Source organism: Rhinolophus sinicus, chromosome 17 (assembly GCF_057876585.1).
Source record: "Rhinolophus sinicus isolate RSI-liver-muscle chromosome 17, RSI-T2T, whole genome shotgun sequence".
In the NCBI taxonomy this organism is placed as follows: domain Eukaryota; kingdom Metazoa; phylum Chordata; class Mammalia; order Chiroptera; family Rhinolophidae; genus Rhinolophus; species Rhinolophus sinicus.
The window spans coordinates 97,658,024-97,674,976 of NC_142517.1; the positions used below are offsets into that span (position 1 = coordinate 97,658,024).

Below are 16,953 nucleotides of genomic sequence, written 5' to 3' on the forward strand. Positions count from 1 at the left end.
CACTCTTTCTTTGATATAGGCTGTTTTCCTTGATATAGGCAGTTTTCTCAAGTTCAAGTGCCTTTTAGAGTCCATCCATCTAAAACCACTATGACCATTTTCAAATATTTTTCCAGGAAGTGCTTCCTAGGTGAATAAACTTTAATTCTAGTAATCTCTGGTACCCACATTCATGCATGCATCATGCATTCATTCTTTCCAAAGAATTTTATGAAGAATGTAATTTGAAAATACTAATGATTTATTCATTTTTCTCTTTGGAAACTAATCTACCCATTGGCCTGGGAGTTTCTGTAATTGAGTTAGTATAACTTAAATGATCTCTAGAGACAGGCATTTTATTTAAAATGTTAGTTGAATAAATCCAGAATTAATAGTGTCCTGGCCGGAAATAGGGAGGATATTCCATAAGCAAGAAGGCAGAGCCTCTCTCACACTAAACTTTCTCACTCTCATTCTCCCAAGGTCCCCGCCAAATCCTGGGTTGGCGACGGCGCGGTGGGCGGGTCCCGTGAGGCGCCAGGAGGCGTGGCTCCGCAGCCTCGTTGGGCGCCGGGCGCGCGCGCCCCCACCGTCGGCCCCACCCCCTCGCCAGGCGGCGCAGTGAAGCGGAGGAGGGCGGGGTCTCGACATCTTCTCCTCCGTCCTCCGGCCGAGACTAGAGGAATGTTCCCTGCTCAGGAGGAGGCCGACAGAACGGTGTTTGTGGGGAATTTAGAGGCCCGTGTACGCGAGGAGATCCTTTACGAGCTGTTCCTTCAGGTACCGTCGGTGGGGAAGGGGCAGTGGAGGCGACGGGGCCCGTCAAGCCTGAAGCGCAGCCGGAGTGGCGGGGCCCACCCACCTGGACCATTCGGAGCCCGGCCCCCTTCCCGCGCGTTTACCCCGAGCTTTGGTTTTAATATAGTTACGCCTTGGCGCACCTGTCTCCAGGTGAGCTGCTGGGTAGTGATGTAACCTAATGTGATCCCCATCCCTAGTGCAGAGCCCTGGGGATGGGCAGTGACTGGGCTCCGCCCTAAGTAAGTGCCTGGCCGAAGCTGCCTGGGCCTTGGCTGTGCTCAGCCAAAACGGAAAACAGCTGTGTCACTGCCTGCCTTCAGGTGATAAACACCGACACACCTTCCAGCCCGCAGAATGAGCGGTATGGATTTTTCAGTGTTTCCCTCTCTCTTACTCCCCCCCCCCCCCGTACCGTTTTATGGGGCTGGTGTTTTTGCTCCAGTATGATGAATGAGATTGGAGATGATTTGGGCAGCCAGAGCATGACTTTGACCAATTAATTCTCTGGCCAGTTCCCTGATTTCATACTCAACCGACTTTCCGGAAACTTTCCAGACCAGGTACCTCCAGGATTAACCCTCTTGTCTCTTGTAAACACTCATCTATTGTACACACCTAGGTCTCAGATGGTAAAGAGATATCCTCATTCAGCCATTCATCTAACCATTTAATGGGCCAGAGTGGCATGGCAAGTACTAAGTAAGGTACTGGGCATACACAGTTAAGAGCCCGATTTTAGTCTTTCTTAAATGGGAAATTTTAAATTAATTACCATAGTTCAAGATAATCTACAAAACAGAGGATACACAGTATAACAGTTGTTTAGAGTGTGAGTTCTGATGTCAGCAATGTACCTTTGGGCAAGTAAGTAAATATTTCAGTGCCTCAGTTTCCTTGAACGTCAAATGGGAGCAATAATATCTACAATATGATGTGTGAAGATTAAATAAACTAATCCAGGTAAAACAGAACTGAGCCTGACGCTTACTGTTTTCTGCTGCTGCTACTACTAATAGTACCATTAATACTAACATGAAGAGAAATCAAAGAGTGACATCCCCCTGTCAGAAAAAGGGCAAGTTCCAAGACTGACAATAGCAAAGCTAAATTTCCAGAAGTATGAGTACCAACCATGAAAGGAGTTCTTTATGTAGTTTTTGAAAGGCCCTACCTTTGTCTCTGAACTAAAGCACCCCTCTGTTAATTATAGATACAGACAATTTGATAGAGACAATCCCTTCTGGTACCACAGTTTCCTGTCCTGGACATAAAATTTTTTATTTGAAAAATATTGTTGAAATTAAGGCTTTTATGCTTACCCTTCTAATAATTTGCCATCCTTTAAAATTTGCTCTTTTTAATCTGTTCAAATACTTGTATTTTCCTATAGTTATTTTTCCCCCAATATCATTTGAAACTTGTTACTCTGAAAAAAAAGAAGAAAAAGCTCAATCGTTCTTTTTTTCCAGAAGGCTTCTGTTGAGCCTCCAAAAACGAAGTGAAGGGGAGTTGGGGAGGATAAGGCACGAAGGCCCTCGTGCACGTATTAGTTCTACTCAGTAGGGACTTCTCAGTTATGTGGATCTATAAGACCATATATCTACTATATTCTCATTTTTTGTGATTTCTACATAAACAAAGTGTTCATCTCTTCTAACAGATCAGGTAATCAAGCACATTTTTATTTTTGCCTCGGTCCTATATTCTGGAAGAATTTGCTAAAATGAGGTATCTTTTAGAAAGGCTTCAACCCAACAAAACCCAGCAAATGTTGACAACGGCAACACTGTTTATGTGTTTTATTTATCATGATTTAAAAAGACTACAAGCTGATGTGATTCTTGCTACAAGCAAGTCTCTTACTGAATTTTATCTTTAAACATGCTTTGGCATATCTTTGAATTTGTAAAATTCAGAGAGCATTTAACATATTCTGTCCATTTGTGATTTCATGTATTTAATGTCAGGAGTGGAAAAATACTGATTAAAATTGGTTTTACTATACATTTATCCTAGTGTCTTTCAAATTTCTGATTATCCTTTGAAGTGAGACAGTAAGGTTTAATATCTTTGTACTTTTAACTGAGGAATACTGGAGTAGAGATTTCGAGGGGAAAAATAACGAATTCACTTTCAAATATGCTGAGTTTGAAGTACAGTGACATGGAAGTCTCTAGGACACTGTTCCATGAAAGAGGCATGCATGAGTAGGAAACAGATTTGTTGGTGAAGTGGTCCTTGAAACCAGAAGGGAGGATGAGCTAGTCCCTGAGAAAGCAACAAATGAAAAGAGAAAGACCGAATCCTAAAATACAACATCATTTTAAAAATGATAATTAATATTTTTCTTTAGATAAGCAATTTCTTAATACTATATTTAGCCATCACTACAGAGCAAAGCAATCAATCTTTAATGATTATACAAAGTCTGAGCCATTCATTATTACACCTTAGCTGTTTATAAATCTTTGTGAGTTCTTCCTCTGATCATTATCATGGTGAAGATACAAATATTTTCTTAGTTCTAATTAACACTATTTTAAAAAATATTTGACTGCGTTTTTACTCTGTATTGCTAATTATAAGTTTTATTATTGATGCAATCTGAATATTTTCAATATATGGTATTCCATTTTAATAATACACCATAGAATAATATTCTCCAGTTGAATGTAGAGCCTTTTTGATTTTTCACTATTATAAATAATGCACCTACTTAAAAGTTTTAAATATATTAAAACATTTCTTGACCAAAAAAAAATATCTGGCAGTGATTTAATATTACCAGTTTTTTTGGTCATAAGCAACATTGGTTTTGTCATTTCAATTTATTTTTGAGTTATATACACTGTTATTACGTAAGAGACACATAGCATTTTGATCTTAGATTTAAATGCTCTCTAAATTTTTTTGTTAAGCCTAACAGAAGGGTAACAGAGATTTCCTTTTAAAATTTGGACGTATTAGAATTGCCTGTTCTTAACACCATGAATGTTTCTTGATGAGATAGAAAATATGAAGAAAGTGTGTTGAAGTGTAATATTTAGTGTTAGGAAAGTACATTACATTAGAGCTACATAAAGATACTATTGCTAACAGATTTTTTAGGCTAAAGTTGAATATACTTGATTTATCCAACTGTAAAAAAAAAAATCTTTGATTTATGAGAAAATAATTTTTAAGTTTCTTGTAGGCTGGGCCATTAACCAAAGTGACTATATGCAAAGACAAAGACGGAAAGCCGAAGTCTTTTGGATTTGTCTGCTTTAAACATCCAGAATCAGTGTCTTATGCCATAGCTTTGCTGAATGGAATTCGTTTATATGGAAGACCAATTAATGTGCAGTATCGATTTGGTAGGTCCTATCAGTGATAAGTCTTCCAAGTGTGTTCTGTTGGTGGTGGTGTTTTCAGAAGTATAAGCATTTTGTTTTCTATATAGCATTAGACCAAAAAAGTGCCCCTGTGCTGTCTATTAAATTATCTCAGAACGCATGTCTAATTCATAATGGTATATAATTAATTAGCATTGCCAGTTACATGGCCAACCCTTTTGCATCTCTTCTGTATTAAAAATTTTAATGTTCCATGTTAGTATCAGCCAGCAAGTATCTATGGTATTTGCTATTATAAATGAAGCAAATATAAATGAACTGGGGACATACAACTCTAGCTTTTATATAGCAAGGCTATTTGCTGATATTGTCATTGCTAATGTATGGTATCAAATACCTACTGTTTGGAAGACAGAGTCGGTGACTTAGTCCTACTCCTAGGGGAATCATGATCTATATAATATATACATATATACCGTATTTCCCAAAAAATAAGACCTGGTCTTATGTTAATTTTTGCTCCAAAAGATACATTAGGGCATTTAGGGCGTATTTTCAGGGGATGTCTTATTTTTTCATGTACACCAATCTACATTTATTCAAATACAATCATGTCATCTTTTGGAACATCGTCATAATGTACTAAATGCGTCCGTCTGGCCAACGATCTTAACTGGGGCTTATTTTCAGGGAACCATGGTATATATAATATATATCACATATTATATATAATATATATTATATACATATATATTATATATACACACATATTGATATATATATACACATATATGTGTGTATATATGTATATATACATATATATACACACACATATATATATATATAGTGTGTGTGTGTGTGTGTGTGTGTGTGTGTGTGTGTGTATATTGCTCTGGATCTAAGCCCCTGTAAGAACAGCTGGCCAACGGCAGCTGCAAAGTGACCATAGCGGTGGAGGAAAACTTCCTGACATGAATGATGAATGGCCTTCTCCTGCACACACGTCAAGAACTGATCATCTTTGATTAGAGAACATTGTACTAATACTCTAGCACTGTCATGCTTAGAGAGACTAATAGAAGCAATGCTTATGCTTATGCTGCAGTGCTTGCAATGCTTATGTTGCCTCCCTCCTCTAAATAATTTAAGTTATTGATAGATCCCTTGTTTGTTGTTTATTCTTACTATACTAAAAACAAACAAGAATGACAAAACGATGCCTTGTTGCAAAGGAAAAGTGCTTCTCTTTGAGTTTCTTTTTTTTTAAATGTCTTCGCAAAGAACATTGGCTGTATCATGCTTTCAGATATTGTCCAGTTAACTCATACAGGTTAGTATCGTGGGCCAGGACGGTATGTCCTGACACTTCTCTAGCCAACTGCATAGCATCCTCTGTGATCTTGCATTGTTTTTTGTCAGTGCAGTTTAAAGAACCCATGCCTTATGCATGGAGGCAAATAACACTGAATATTTGCCATTTTTAGTTCACAGGTATGTAGAACAAAATGTTGTGTATCGTATATGGTCCCATGTCAATATAATTGTTTTGTAGAGCCGTTCCTTTGGACAATCCTTGATTGTATTTCAGTCATTTATAGTAATATAAACAATTTGTAAATAGTACTTTGGAGGCCAACGACATATTCATGTATCTTATATGAGTTTAGAATTTTAATCAATACTACATTTTCTTGGGTTTGGAGTTTTTTTATGGTTTAATGTTAGAACTCAAAAAATATTATACCATGAAGTAATCTGTTATTCTGTTTATTTTTAAAGGGAGTTCTCGCGCTTCTGAACCAGCTAACCAAAGTTTTGAGAGCTGTGTTAAGATAAATTCACACAGCTACAGGTAATTAAAATATGTTTTTTTCATAAAGGTAAAGAAAATAAACACACTCTTGTGCCAGGAAGAGTTTTTATACATTCTGGACAATTGTAAACCTTACCATTTAGACATAGGATAAAATTAAGGAATCATTTTTTTCTGAAACCATGAAAAGTGACAGGAAATAATTTCATTTAAGTTCAGTCATGTTATTTTCAGCAATAGGTGGGAGAGATTTGTATTTCTTGTGTTCTTTATAGTTTATTGTGTTTTTATAGATGTTAAATCATTTACACATCTAAGATCTCCTTGTGATGAATCATAGAGATACTATGATTCAGGCTTCTGTGGTACTACTTCCACCACTTATAAAAGGGATCTCTGCCTCTTCATCTGACTGCTTCCTGTTGTTCTCCTGCCCTCTCCTTTATCTGCTTATGTTAATTTCGCCCTTCCCACAATACACTATCTGGACTAAGGCTTAGTAGTATTAGCTTTAAAATTGTGGAATACGATGGGGCAAGTAGACTAATGAAGACTAGCTATAGTATCTAGCTAGTATTTATAACATTGGAATTTATTGAACATCTCCATAGAACAAAACATTACACTTTTTTAAAAATGAAATTTTAGGCCACTGCAGTTTTTAAATTAGGTATTCTTAATATGTAGAAGAAATCAGCAAGTATGTGTTCATGTTAACATCAGCAGTCCATTTCAGAAAGAGTATAATTTATATAAACAGTATATAAATTATATAAAAAGATATCTTCAAAAATAAATTGAGGAACATGTCTACCTTTCTTTCACTTTTTATAGCTATAAAAGATCGAATGTACCCTTGATGATTGATAATGACTTGCTCTGCTGTCTTTGTATCTAAGTGTTTCTTTGTCTTATGCAACTATAACATTGCTTATCATTTTCCTATCAGAATGCCAAATGTGACTCTAAATATTGAGACTTCAATATGTAGTAATTCATAAGACTTAAGGTACTGCTGTGTCACTACATTATCAGTATAACAACTGATTAGTTGTATATGTGTGTTTAAAGTTAATTAATTGTAACTGAGCTCTCTTAGAGAAGCTTTTTTTTTAATTACAAAGAGATGTCTTTTTTTTTTTTAAGCAAAAGGGACATTTTGGGGTAGGAATTTTAACTCTTTATTATGTTTTTTGTTTGTTTGTTTGTTTGTTTATCTCTCCAAAGAAATGAAGAAGTCGTGGGCAGATCTTCCTTTCCCATGCAGTTCTTTCCAACTAATAATGCAGCTTTACCTCAAGAATACTTTTGTTTTCAAAGGATGGTAAGTTTGGTATGCCTTTGGTTCAATATACAACATGATACAAACTATGAAGAATATGAAAACTGTATTAAACTTAATGATGCTCAAATCTAAACCTGAGATGAAGACAAGCTTCTCCGAGCCTTTCCCCCAGTGGCAGTCAGCTCTACTCCCGTCATCTTAAATCCCGCACATATACCTCAGCAAACAGCTAGTGCTTCAACAACAAAGGGGTGGCTAGGAGTGATGAGGCACTGTGATCCAAGTAAAGTTTGAGTAGAGAGTTATTTAAATACCTATTTTGAAATATATTTTTCAGAATTGAATAGTTTCATTCAGTGAAACATTTTTATATAATGTAAACACCAATCACAAATATACTGCTTTTGGACATGGATTTATTTATTTATTTATTTTTTTAACTTAAGGCAAAAAGTCTCAGTGTAGAAAGCTACATTATTTCCAGAGACTCTCAAAAATATGTTTCTGGCCTAGGAATCTTAATTATGCTCTTTATTATTAAAGAGGAACTTAGGAAATTGTTTTCTTCCTGACTCCTCATGTTATACATAAAAACATTGAGGTCCAGGAATATTAATCAACAAGCCCAAGATTGCACCCATTGTTAGTGACAGATGTGGTACTAGCACACAGGTATTCTGATTCACAGGGTGGGATTTTCAAATATCCAACATGCATGTGAGCTTTAGGTTTTTCAAATTGCCATTTTCACTTTTGTAAACATAAGGAAAATTGATAATTTAACTTTTGGAAAAAACTTCTCTTTGTTACAGTGAGATATTAATAAACAACCAGTTCTCATCTGAAAATGTCAATATCTTTCCAGCATTTTTTATCTTTGATGAGAAATACATAGTCACATTCACTCACTCTTACGTTATCTCTATTAATCTTTAATATACTTCCAATAGTTAGAAATTTGAGTTAAAAACTTTAAAAACAAAGATATTTCTCTCTGTCATAACTATTGACAATCATGCTATACAATACGGTGGCTGTTAGCCACATGTGAGACTAAGAAACTGAGTTTTTAATTTTAATTTAAATTAAAACTTAAAAATATTTAATTCAGTTATTGGAAAACTTTTACATATATTTGAAAGAACTTGTGTATGTGTATTTACTTTCTCAACTGTAAATTCTATGCAACGTAAATTAAGATCAAGTATTTTTTATGAAAAGTTACCATCCAAATTGAGTTATGCTGTAAGTATAAAATGCACACCAGATTTTGAAGACTTAGTATGAAAAAAGAAAGTAAAATATCTCAATAATTTTTATATTGGTTAGATGTTGAAATGACAATATTTTGAGATAAATAAAATACATTATTTAATTGCACCTGTTTCTTTTTTATTTTTGTATTGTGGCAACGTAAAGATTTAAAACTACCTATGGCTTGCATTCTATTTCTGTAGGACAGCACTAATCTGAATTGCAGTAAAGCTATATACTACCTTGAATCTGTATGTCAGCCATTTAAGGAAACTACCACATCCCTGCTTTGAAAAGTCACTGCCTTATACTAATGCATGATTTGGTTTGTTCATAGTTATTTGTGTAATGCATGTAAACTGTAAACTTTTGGGGCTTGTTTTCTATACCTTTTCACTGTCTCTTTTTCATACCAGTGGCATGCGTATAACCCAGCACTGCAGCTTCCTTACTGTGAGATGACAGCACCACTTCCTAATAGCACATCTGTGTCTCCCTCACTAAATCGTGTTCCAAATCTAGAGGCTGGACCCAGCTCCTATGAATGGACTCACCAACAACCACGTGACCCTGACCTTTATCAGATGAATAAACGAAAGAGGCAAAAACAAACCAGTGATAGTGATAGTAGTACAGAAAACAATAGAGGAAGTGAATATAGTCAAAAGTTCCAAAAGTGTAAGAAGAAGAAAAGATATTAGTATTACATTTAAATGAAATTTATCTATACTTGTCTTAATGCTCTTAAAAGAAAAAAAAAATCTGTATTGTACTAAATGACCAAGTTCATGGCTTTCTTACTTTTTTGAAATACATAATACTATAACATCTGATTTGCTATTGAATTTTTGTCTTGAATGACAGAAACTTAAAACTAATATACTACTTTTTGTATTTGTAATGGTATTGTTGACACATTGCTAACGAGAAATACATTTTGAGTTGTTACATTTTAGTACTGAAGATGAAATTGCACTATACTGTCAGTCAAAAGTCACTTAGCACTTGTGGATAAGGCACCATGCTCTCCTCCATTGTGGCCTGTATGGAGTGGTGGGTTTTTCTGAATGAAACTAGTGCAAATATTTAAGAGTTGTGTGCCATTTCCAACAGAGGGAAGAAGCAAGCTTTAGTTTCCTTTATTAACATTTTATGTTTTATGTCTAAATATGTTATTTCTGAGCCTTACCTCTCCTACAGGTTTATTTCATAAAACGAGGATATATAACAGTGGTACCAAAGGAAAGATGATTTATACAATTGTATATAAATATGAATGTCTCTTTTCACTTATTTACTGTATTTCACAAAAACACTTGACTGTCAGAATTTATTATCCACTTCTTTTGCTAACTGGGTTGGAGAGGGTATATGTGACATATTTAAGACTTGATAATGAAAAATAAATAGAATGGTATTTCATTAATGTATGATATTATAATATTTAATATATACCATCAAATCAAGTTTCTTATTTCTGGCTCATTTATTTTTAGAAGATAGACTACGTATAAATTACTGGTTTATTTGGAAATATTTTGTTAACTTTGTAGCTCATCATAAACTAAAATTTGTAAAATGTATTTACTAAAACTAAAGAAAGAATCATGCAACTTCATTAGGAGTTACCCACCCTTCTTTTACATATTGCATAGCACTTTATAGATCTTTATTATTTAAAATAATAAAGATGTTTTCAGCAAAATGAGTAACTGAATTTAACTTTTGGTTGTAAATATACAGTGCAGTAAAGTTTTAAATGTACTTATTAGAGTATTTCCATCTGATCATCATGAAAACTAAATTCGGCTTGGTGTAACTTGATCTATATATTTGCATATTCGTAAATATTCAAATTAAAAAAGATGACATCTTTTCTTTGTAAATTCAGTTTTGCAATTTAGAATTATGCCAAAGAAAAAATAAATTTCTGTGTAAATAGAAAATAATATATAAACGCATTAACTTCACCTCAGCCTTTTCTTCAATTCTTATACCTTACAGTTTACCTTAGCCGTAAATTATTTCTATGTGATTGGCATTATAGGAAATACATACATGAGAAGTGTCTCTTAGCAAGTAAGAGTGGCATATTTGTAAGAAAATTATCTTGAAATACTGTTACACAAACTAAAATCTTTGAAATGCAAGGAACTTGCAACTTTTTTCATCACAAGCAGAAATTCCCTCAATATCAACTTAGCAAGTCAACCAATTCGAACCAAACAGAAGGCAAATTTATCTATTACCCCAATGTCTTTCATTGTTAAAAATATCAAATATAATCTACAATCTTATACAATTTTAAATTACCGATTTTCCCAACACTGTTTTAGAGTTAAAATTTGTTGAATTATTTACCTTAAAGGGTATTGTTCTTACAATTTTAATTCTCCACTCTCAGAAATCTATTTTTAAGTATGTAATGTACACATTCCACTTCAAATGCTAGAAGAAACTTGGAATTTGAGAACAAAGTAAGTTCGTCATTTCATTCTCATATTCACTAATTTATTTTTTTAGTTCGTTTCTGTAATGCATCAAGCAGTAGAAAAACAAGAGAAAAATTATTTAGAATTAAAGTTGGTCCAAATGATGAGTGCAAAGCATACCCTTGAAATCTTTAAGTGTTCATGTTGTACCTTCATTTTCTATTTCCATACATCCTAGTAAAGCCAATTATATCAGAATTAAGTCTGGCTCTCATTGATTTATTTCCCATTAAGAAAAGTGAATAGATAGTCCAGGTTTGATTTTGGTTAAAATGAGCTAATATATAAATCTCTATAAAAAGTATATCTTACTGGAAGAAGTTCAAAAAAAAATTTTTAACAGAATGAAAACTGCCTTTACACCTCAAGCCCAGAGAAGTTGAGTGAGCACGTGAGCTCAGCTGTTCCAGTTTGTACTAAGCAATATTTTCTGAGGTTGTTAGTGATGTTGTCATTCTGCCTTATCAGAATCTTCTACAAGGTCAAATGCAGCCTCACTTGTGGACTAAGTAGTAAGTCTCTGTTCCCAATCATGTCCAACCTGCATATTACTTTACGTGCATGCAAAAACTTTTAGCAAGGAAGACAAGTGATCTATTATCTGGTTCCTGGTAAACTTTCCTTTTGAGCTTCCAACACCATCTTGTTATAATCGTCAACAGGTTTTATAAAGATAACGAAACACGTGCTACTGGCATTTAATTAAGGAATATAACCAGTATGTATATATAACCAGGAATATAACCAGGATACAAACTAATATATTTCCTGAGTTGTGAGCCCTGAGAAAGATTGAGCCAAACAAGCCTATATAATATCATTTACTGCAAGGAACCTGGGTCTAATGATAATTGGCTCAACTATTTGAACTTGTGTCCTGCGGGGCGTCCTGCGGGGTCTTGCTCCTGCTCCCCACATAAGAACGCAGGATATGGTGAGGCCAAAAAGAACACCCACGGAGCCATAGGTAGGGGAGTCATACCACTATAGTCTTGCTGGAGGCTGGATTCACACGACGTGCAACCTGCTGTCCACTTTTCTGCCAACCGACTGACTCCCACTCCCTAGCACAGCCACAGCAGTTATATGAGTAGTCAATTGGCTAATCTACTACCCAAGCCAGCACCTTTCCACGTGAGGCCGAGAGCCTGGAAACTGCTCCCGGGGCTCTGTCCCCACAACTTGTTTGGGGAACTTAATAAATGAAAACATACTTTAAATGGATACTGTTGGTCAGTCTAAGACACTTATTTGAATCCTAATAATTAATGTATTTGCTTCTATTTCTATATGAGAAAAATAGTAATATGCTGAATAGGAAAATAAGTCTCACCCCAGCTGCTTATCCCAGCCTGACAGCATCCTCATTGATTTTATCCCACCTCCAAGTTAATCATAAAGGAAACATTGCAGACTCTCCTGCATACTAATCAAAACTCTGGGAGTTATTCTAGCCAATTCCCTTTGCTTCACTTCTAAGTGGTCATTAGCGGCTCCTTGTGACCTTGTTCAGGTTCTCTTCATTCCTGCTTGGGGTATTCATCAAGCAAATCAACAATGGATACCATTCTTTTAAACACAGATGTTGGTGCTGGGGCTGCATCACTGAAAAAGTATGGTCCCAACATTCAAGGAGCTTACGGTCTACTGGCATAGATGGACAGTTAGAAAGGTGATTTCAGGATAACGTTGTAATAGAGGCAACACACAGAGTGCAATCTGAATGCATGAGAGTCTTCTTTCCTCAAAATAAATCCTGGGAGGAGGGAGCCAATCACCTGCATACACAGGGGAAAAGGGGGGGGGGGGGACGGGGGGGATCTAGCAGTCCCAAAAGCTTTCCAAACTGACTGAACTGTTCTCATGTTTTCAACCCTGTTGTCGCCCCTCTTTGGAGCGGGTGGCTCCAAGTTTTAAGCTAGCACGAGTAAAATGGTTTGCCTTTTATCAGTATCATCCCATCCTCTTGAAGATACAGGTGCTTGGGTTATGGCAATAAATGAAAAAGATAAAAATCCCTGCTCCCGTGGAACATTCTAGAAGAAAGAATAAAAAGATAAAATATAAAGTGGGATGTTAATAACTGGTAACTGCTAAGGAAAAAAAAAAAATAGAGGGATATTTTTAGTGATTAAAAAGCCAAAGCAGGAGAGGAAATAAGCCATGTGGGTATCTGAGGATAAAGCTCTCCAGACTGAGGGAACAGCAGATGCAAAGGACCCATGGAAGAGGCAGGCTTAGAAGAAAGGGAAGGAAGCCAGTGTGATGGATGGAGTTTACCAAGCGAAAGATGAGATCAAAAGATAATGGGACTTTAGAGGCCATTGTAAGGACTAGACTTTTACTGGTGACGTTTTTGTGAATGGGAGTGAGGGTGTGACAGGGAAGAAATATTAAGACTAATGAAGTTACCCTAGCAATAGAAGTGGTAAGAAGTGGTCAGATTCTGGATAAATTTTAAAGGTAGGGCTGACAATTCACTAAGCATTCCAATATTGGGAAAGAGAATGAATCGAGTCAACAACGACTCCAAGGTTTTTCGTCAGAGTAATTAGAAGAATGAAGTTATTTATTGATACGGGGAAAACTATGGAGGAGCAAGTTTTGGAGGGAGATCAGGAGCAGAATTTTGGACATGTTGTCATTGTTTGCATACCAGAAATCTAATAGGAGAGATCAAGAAGTTTGAACACACAAGTCTGGAATCCAGGGGAGAGGTCTTGATTGAAGTCTTAAACATTAGAATTATTGGCATATCAATAGTATTTCAAGCTTTAAGATGGCATTAGAGCACCTACTAGGAAATGCAAGTAGATAGAAAGGAGATGAGGTCTAGGGACTGCCCTGAGTACTGCCAGTATTCATAGTGGATTGCTTTAGGGAGATTCAGCCCTTAGGGAAATGAGGGGGAACAGCAGGTGATGTAGAATGACAAGCTGAGTGTAGTCTGGGAATCCAAGTGAACAAAGTGTTTCCAGGAGGAAATAATGACTAGCTTTGTCAAATGCTATTACTAGATCAGGTAAGATGAGGACTCAGAATTGATTCTTGGATTTAGCAATGATCCTTTATATTAGACATTTTGAATACATGATTCTGGCAAAAGCCATGATCAGACTAATTGCAAGTGAGAATAGAAAAAAATAATTGAAAGGCTGCAGGAAGAGAGAACTTATTCAAATGTCATGCTGTGAAAAGGGAGGGGAAAAATAGGACTATAACTCAAGCAAGATATGTAATTAGATTTTTGTTGAGCTGGTTGGTTGATTTTCTTAGACCTAAAGAATGTCTAAAATTTTACTGTTGTCTCTTTCTCATTCTCTGTGGCTTAATACTTTTTTTTTTTTCTAAATCCTTACTCTAATCAGATTTTTGGAGGAAGAGGAGATAAAACTGGCATCAATATGTCAATATGTCAGGTTTAAAAGTTCTGTTTACTGATTTTCAAAATCCTCTTTATCTTAGGAAAATTCAATTTTTGTTATATATTTTTAAAATAATTTTCCAGTTTTTTTGTGTGTGTTCTTGTTCCAGAAGATTTAATTTTCATATAGTTAATATATTGTCAAATCTATCAGTCTTCTTTATGGATTCTGGAATTTTTATTTGTAGAAAAGCTATTCAAAATCAAAAATTAAGAAAAAAATCTATCAAGTTTTCTTTTAGAATTTTGCCGGACTCAATTTTATATATAAATCTTGGGTCATGGAGTACTTTATTAGGATGTAAGGAAGTAAAATCTTTAGATTTTTGTACAACATAAGCAATTTTGCGTTTATTTCTGAATGCCTGCAAGGTTTTCTTATACCAAACCAGCAGTAGTGTTTCCTATATTATGTAACCCTGTAGTGGATGCAGTTCTTGATGAAAAGAATGAATATTCTCACTGACACATATTATTCCCCCCACCCACTGGAATAGGAGCTTGAAACAGAAATTAAGTTGAAGGAAGATGCCAGCCTCCTACACAGAATAAACAGTGCAGACAGCAAGAGGCTCAAATGAAGTCAATTCCATTTCCACCTGAGGTGACAAAGTAAATTTTATGAATTTGATTGCATTAAATTTGAATTTAGAAGTATAAGTGGTATTTCGAAACATCAGGAATGAAAAGCTTATTTCCCAGCAAAATGAATAGTTTAGAGGTAGGAAAATGAAAAGTCTAATTGGAATATGGCAAATAAAATTGAGTAAATTTAAGGAACTTAAGTAAAATACAGTTGATGGCATTTAGAAATTTAAAAGTTAACCAAATTTAAGTCGGGGAAGTTTCAAGTAATAAGACACACTCTAAAATAGCATAAGAGTAAGGTGTCTTGTCATAAAAAAAATTTAAGAAAATAAATGAGTGAATTTCTAAGGAAAGTAATTTGTCAGCTATTATGCAAGGAGCAGGATTTTCTGAAAATGACCCACGTACCCACTATGACAAGAAGCTGGCTGAAATAAGGATTTCCTGCCACTGCTTTCAACCAGAAGGGTTAAACTCAAGTTCAGTTGTCTGTGAGGTAAGTGGCTTCCCACTTCCCCCATCCCAAACAGGGAGTAAGGTAACTTCCCTTGTGCCCAATGTCTCCAAGTTCAGGGCAGCAGTGGCCCCTGCGATGGCACACAAACCCACAAGCACACAACTTCAGCTTCTCCGAGGGAATAATGAGAGCATGATAAACTGTGCCCTCCCTTGTCTTGCTCTAAGTTTCACCAATGAAGTCCATTCTTCAACACATCTATGGGATGGTGAGAAATTCATTCAGAGGCCTGTTAAAAGAATCATCTCTCCAGAGCCAAGACAAGCTCTCAACACACAAAATTAAGATGGAAGAAGAAACTCATCCAGTTTTTTTTTTTTTAGGTGACTCAGAGCAAAGTTTGGTCAAGCAGACAGAAATCCAGTGAGAACAACAAAGTCATTCGTCGATGAGGCCAGCTCAAACAACAGACTTCCAGGCTCTATGCCTGTGTTCTACACTGTGATTCTCATTTTTATGGTAAACAACACTTTTAGATAGCACAATACAAAACAGTAACACAAAAATCAGTGACAAATGGACACAATGCTATCCCTGGGGAGGGATAATCCAAACCAAGAATCACAATGCCCAAAGAACTAGTTCTAACCAAAAAATTTTCTCCTGTACATCTAAATTATGGACATCCCTTTTCAAAAAATCAAGGAGAGGTTCTGACTGCCCTTGTTTGACCAAACACTAAGCAGAGATCCAGGAATCTGACTGGTAAGAAAGCTTACCTTCTCTGGTAAGCTTGGTCAGAAGTCTCAAAATCTCAGCTGCCATCTCCACAGTAAGTGGGGCGTCCTAACCACTTGATCGTCATCAAAACTTGGGAGGAAAAACTTTTCTTCTACTAAATTATGTCCAAGTGGTGAGGGCCTGTGAATTAATTGAAAACAGTTGACAGGATGTATTAGAATTCTCCAGAGAAACATTACCAATAGGATTGGTTGATTGATTGATTGATTGATTGATTGATTGATTATAAGAAGTTGGCTTCTGTGATTACGGAGACTGATAAGTCCCAAGATCTGCAGTTGATAAACTAGAAGCCAATGACATAGTTCCAGTTCAACTCTGAAGGCCCAAGAACCAGGAGAGCCAATGGTGTAGTTCCAGTCTGAAGGCCACAAAAAACCCATTTGCCAGCTTGAAAGCAACTCTCTGCAGGAACAAGTCAGCCTTTTGCTGGATTCAAGCCTTCAACAGATTGGATGAGACCTACCCACATTGGGGAGGGCAATCTGCTTTACCCAATGAATCACTTTAAATATTCAAAAACAACTTCACAGAAATACCCAGAATCATGTTTGACAAAATATCTGGGCACTCTGTGGCTCAATCAAGTTAATACATAACAATGAACCATCACATAGGAGAGAAGTTTAATTCACATGCACATGAGAGCACTCTGTAAAGAGTGGCTCCTCACATTGCCAGGGATAATGGCTGATATATCAACTTAACAAAAGGGGGTGTG

General features: G+C 35.9%; 1 protein-coding gene across 7 annotated transcripts; it reads left to right on the forward strand.

Annotated features, from left to right (window-relative positions):
* Nucleotides 1-565: 565 nt before the first annotated feature.
* RBM11 (RNA binding motif protein 11) lies at nucleotides 566-16,703 on the forward strand. Of its 7 annotated transcripts, XM_088793917.1 has the most exons (6): nucleotides 566-762; nucleotides 3,977-4,139; nucleotides 5,898-5,970; nucleotides 7,100-7,255; nucleotides 8,422-8,461; nucleotides 8,887-11,164. In XM_088793917.1, the coding sequence occupies exons 1-6, from the start codon at nucleotides 667-669 to the stop codon at nucleotides 9,169-9,171; spliced, it is 813 nt and encodes a 270-aa protein (XP_088650043.1). In that variant the 5' UTR covers nucleotides 566-666; the 3' UTR covers nucleotides 9,172-11,164. The 7 variants fall into 7 exon arrangements, with proteins under 7 accessions (XP_088650043.1, XP_088650040.1, XP_074189598.2 ...); XM_088793914.1 differs by lacking the exons at nucleotides 8,422-8,461; nucleotides 8,887-11,164 and adding an exon at nucleotides 15,815-16,703 and having other exon boundaries at nucleotides 566-933; nucleotides 7,159-7,255; XM_074333497.2 differs by lacking the exon at nucleotides 8,422-8,461 and having other exon boundaries at nucleotides 566-933; nucleotides 7,159-7,255.
* Nucleotides 16,704-16,953: the final 250 nt, after the last annotated feature.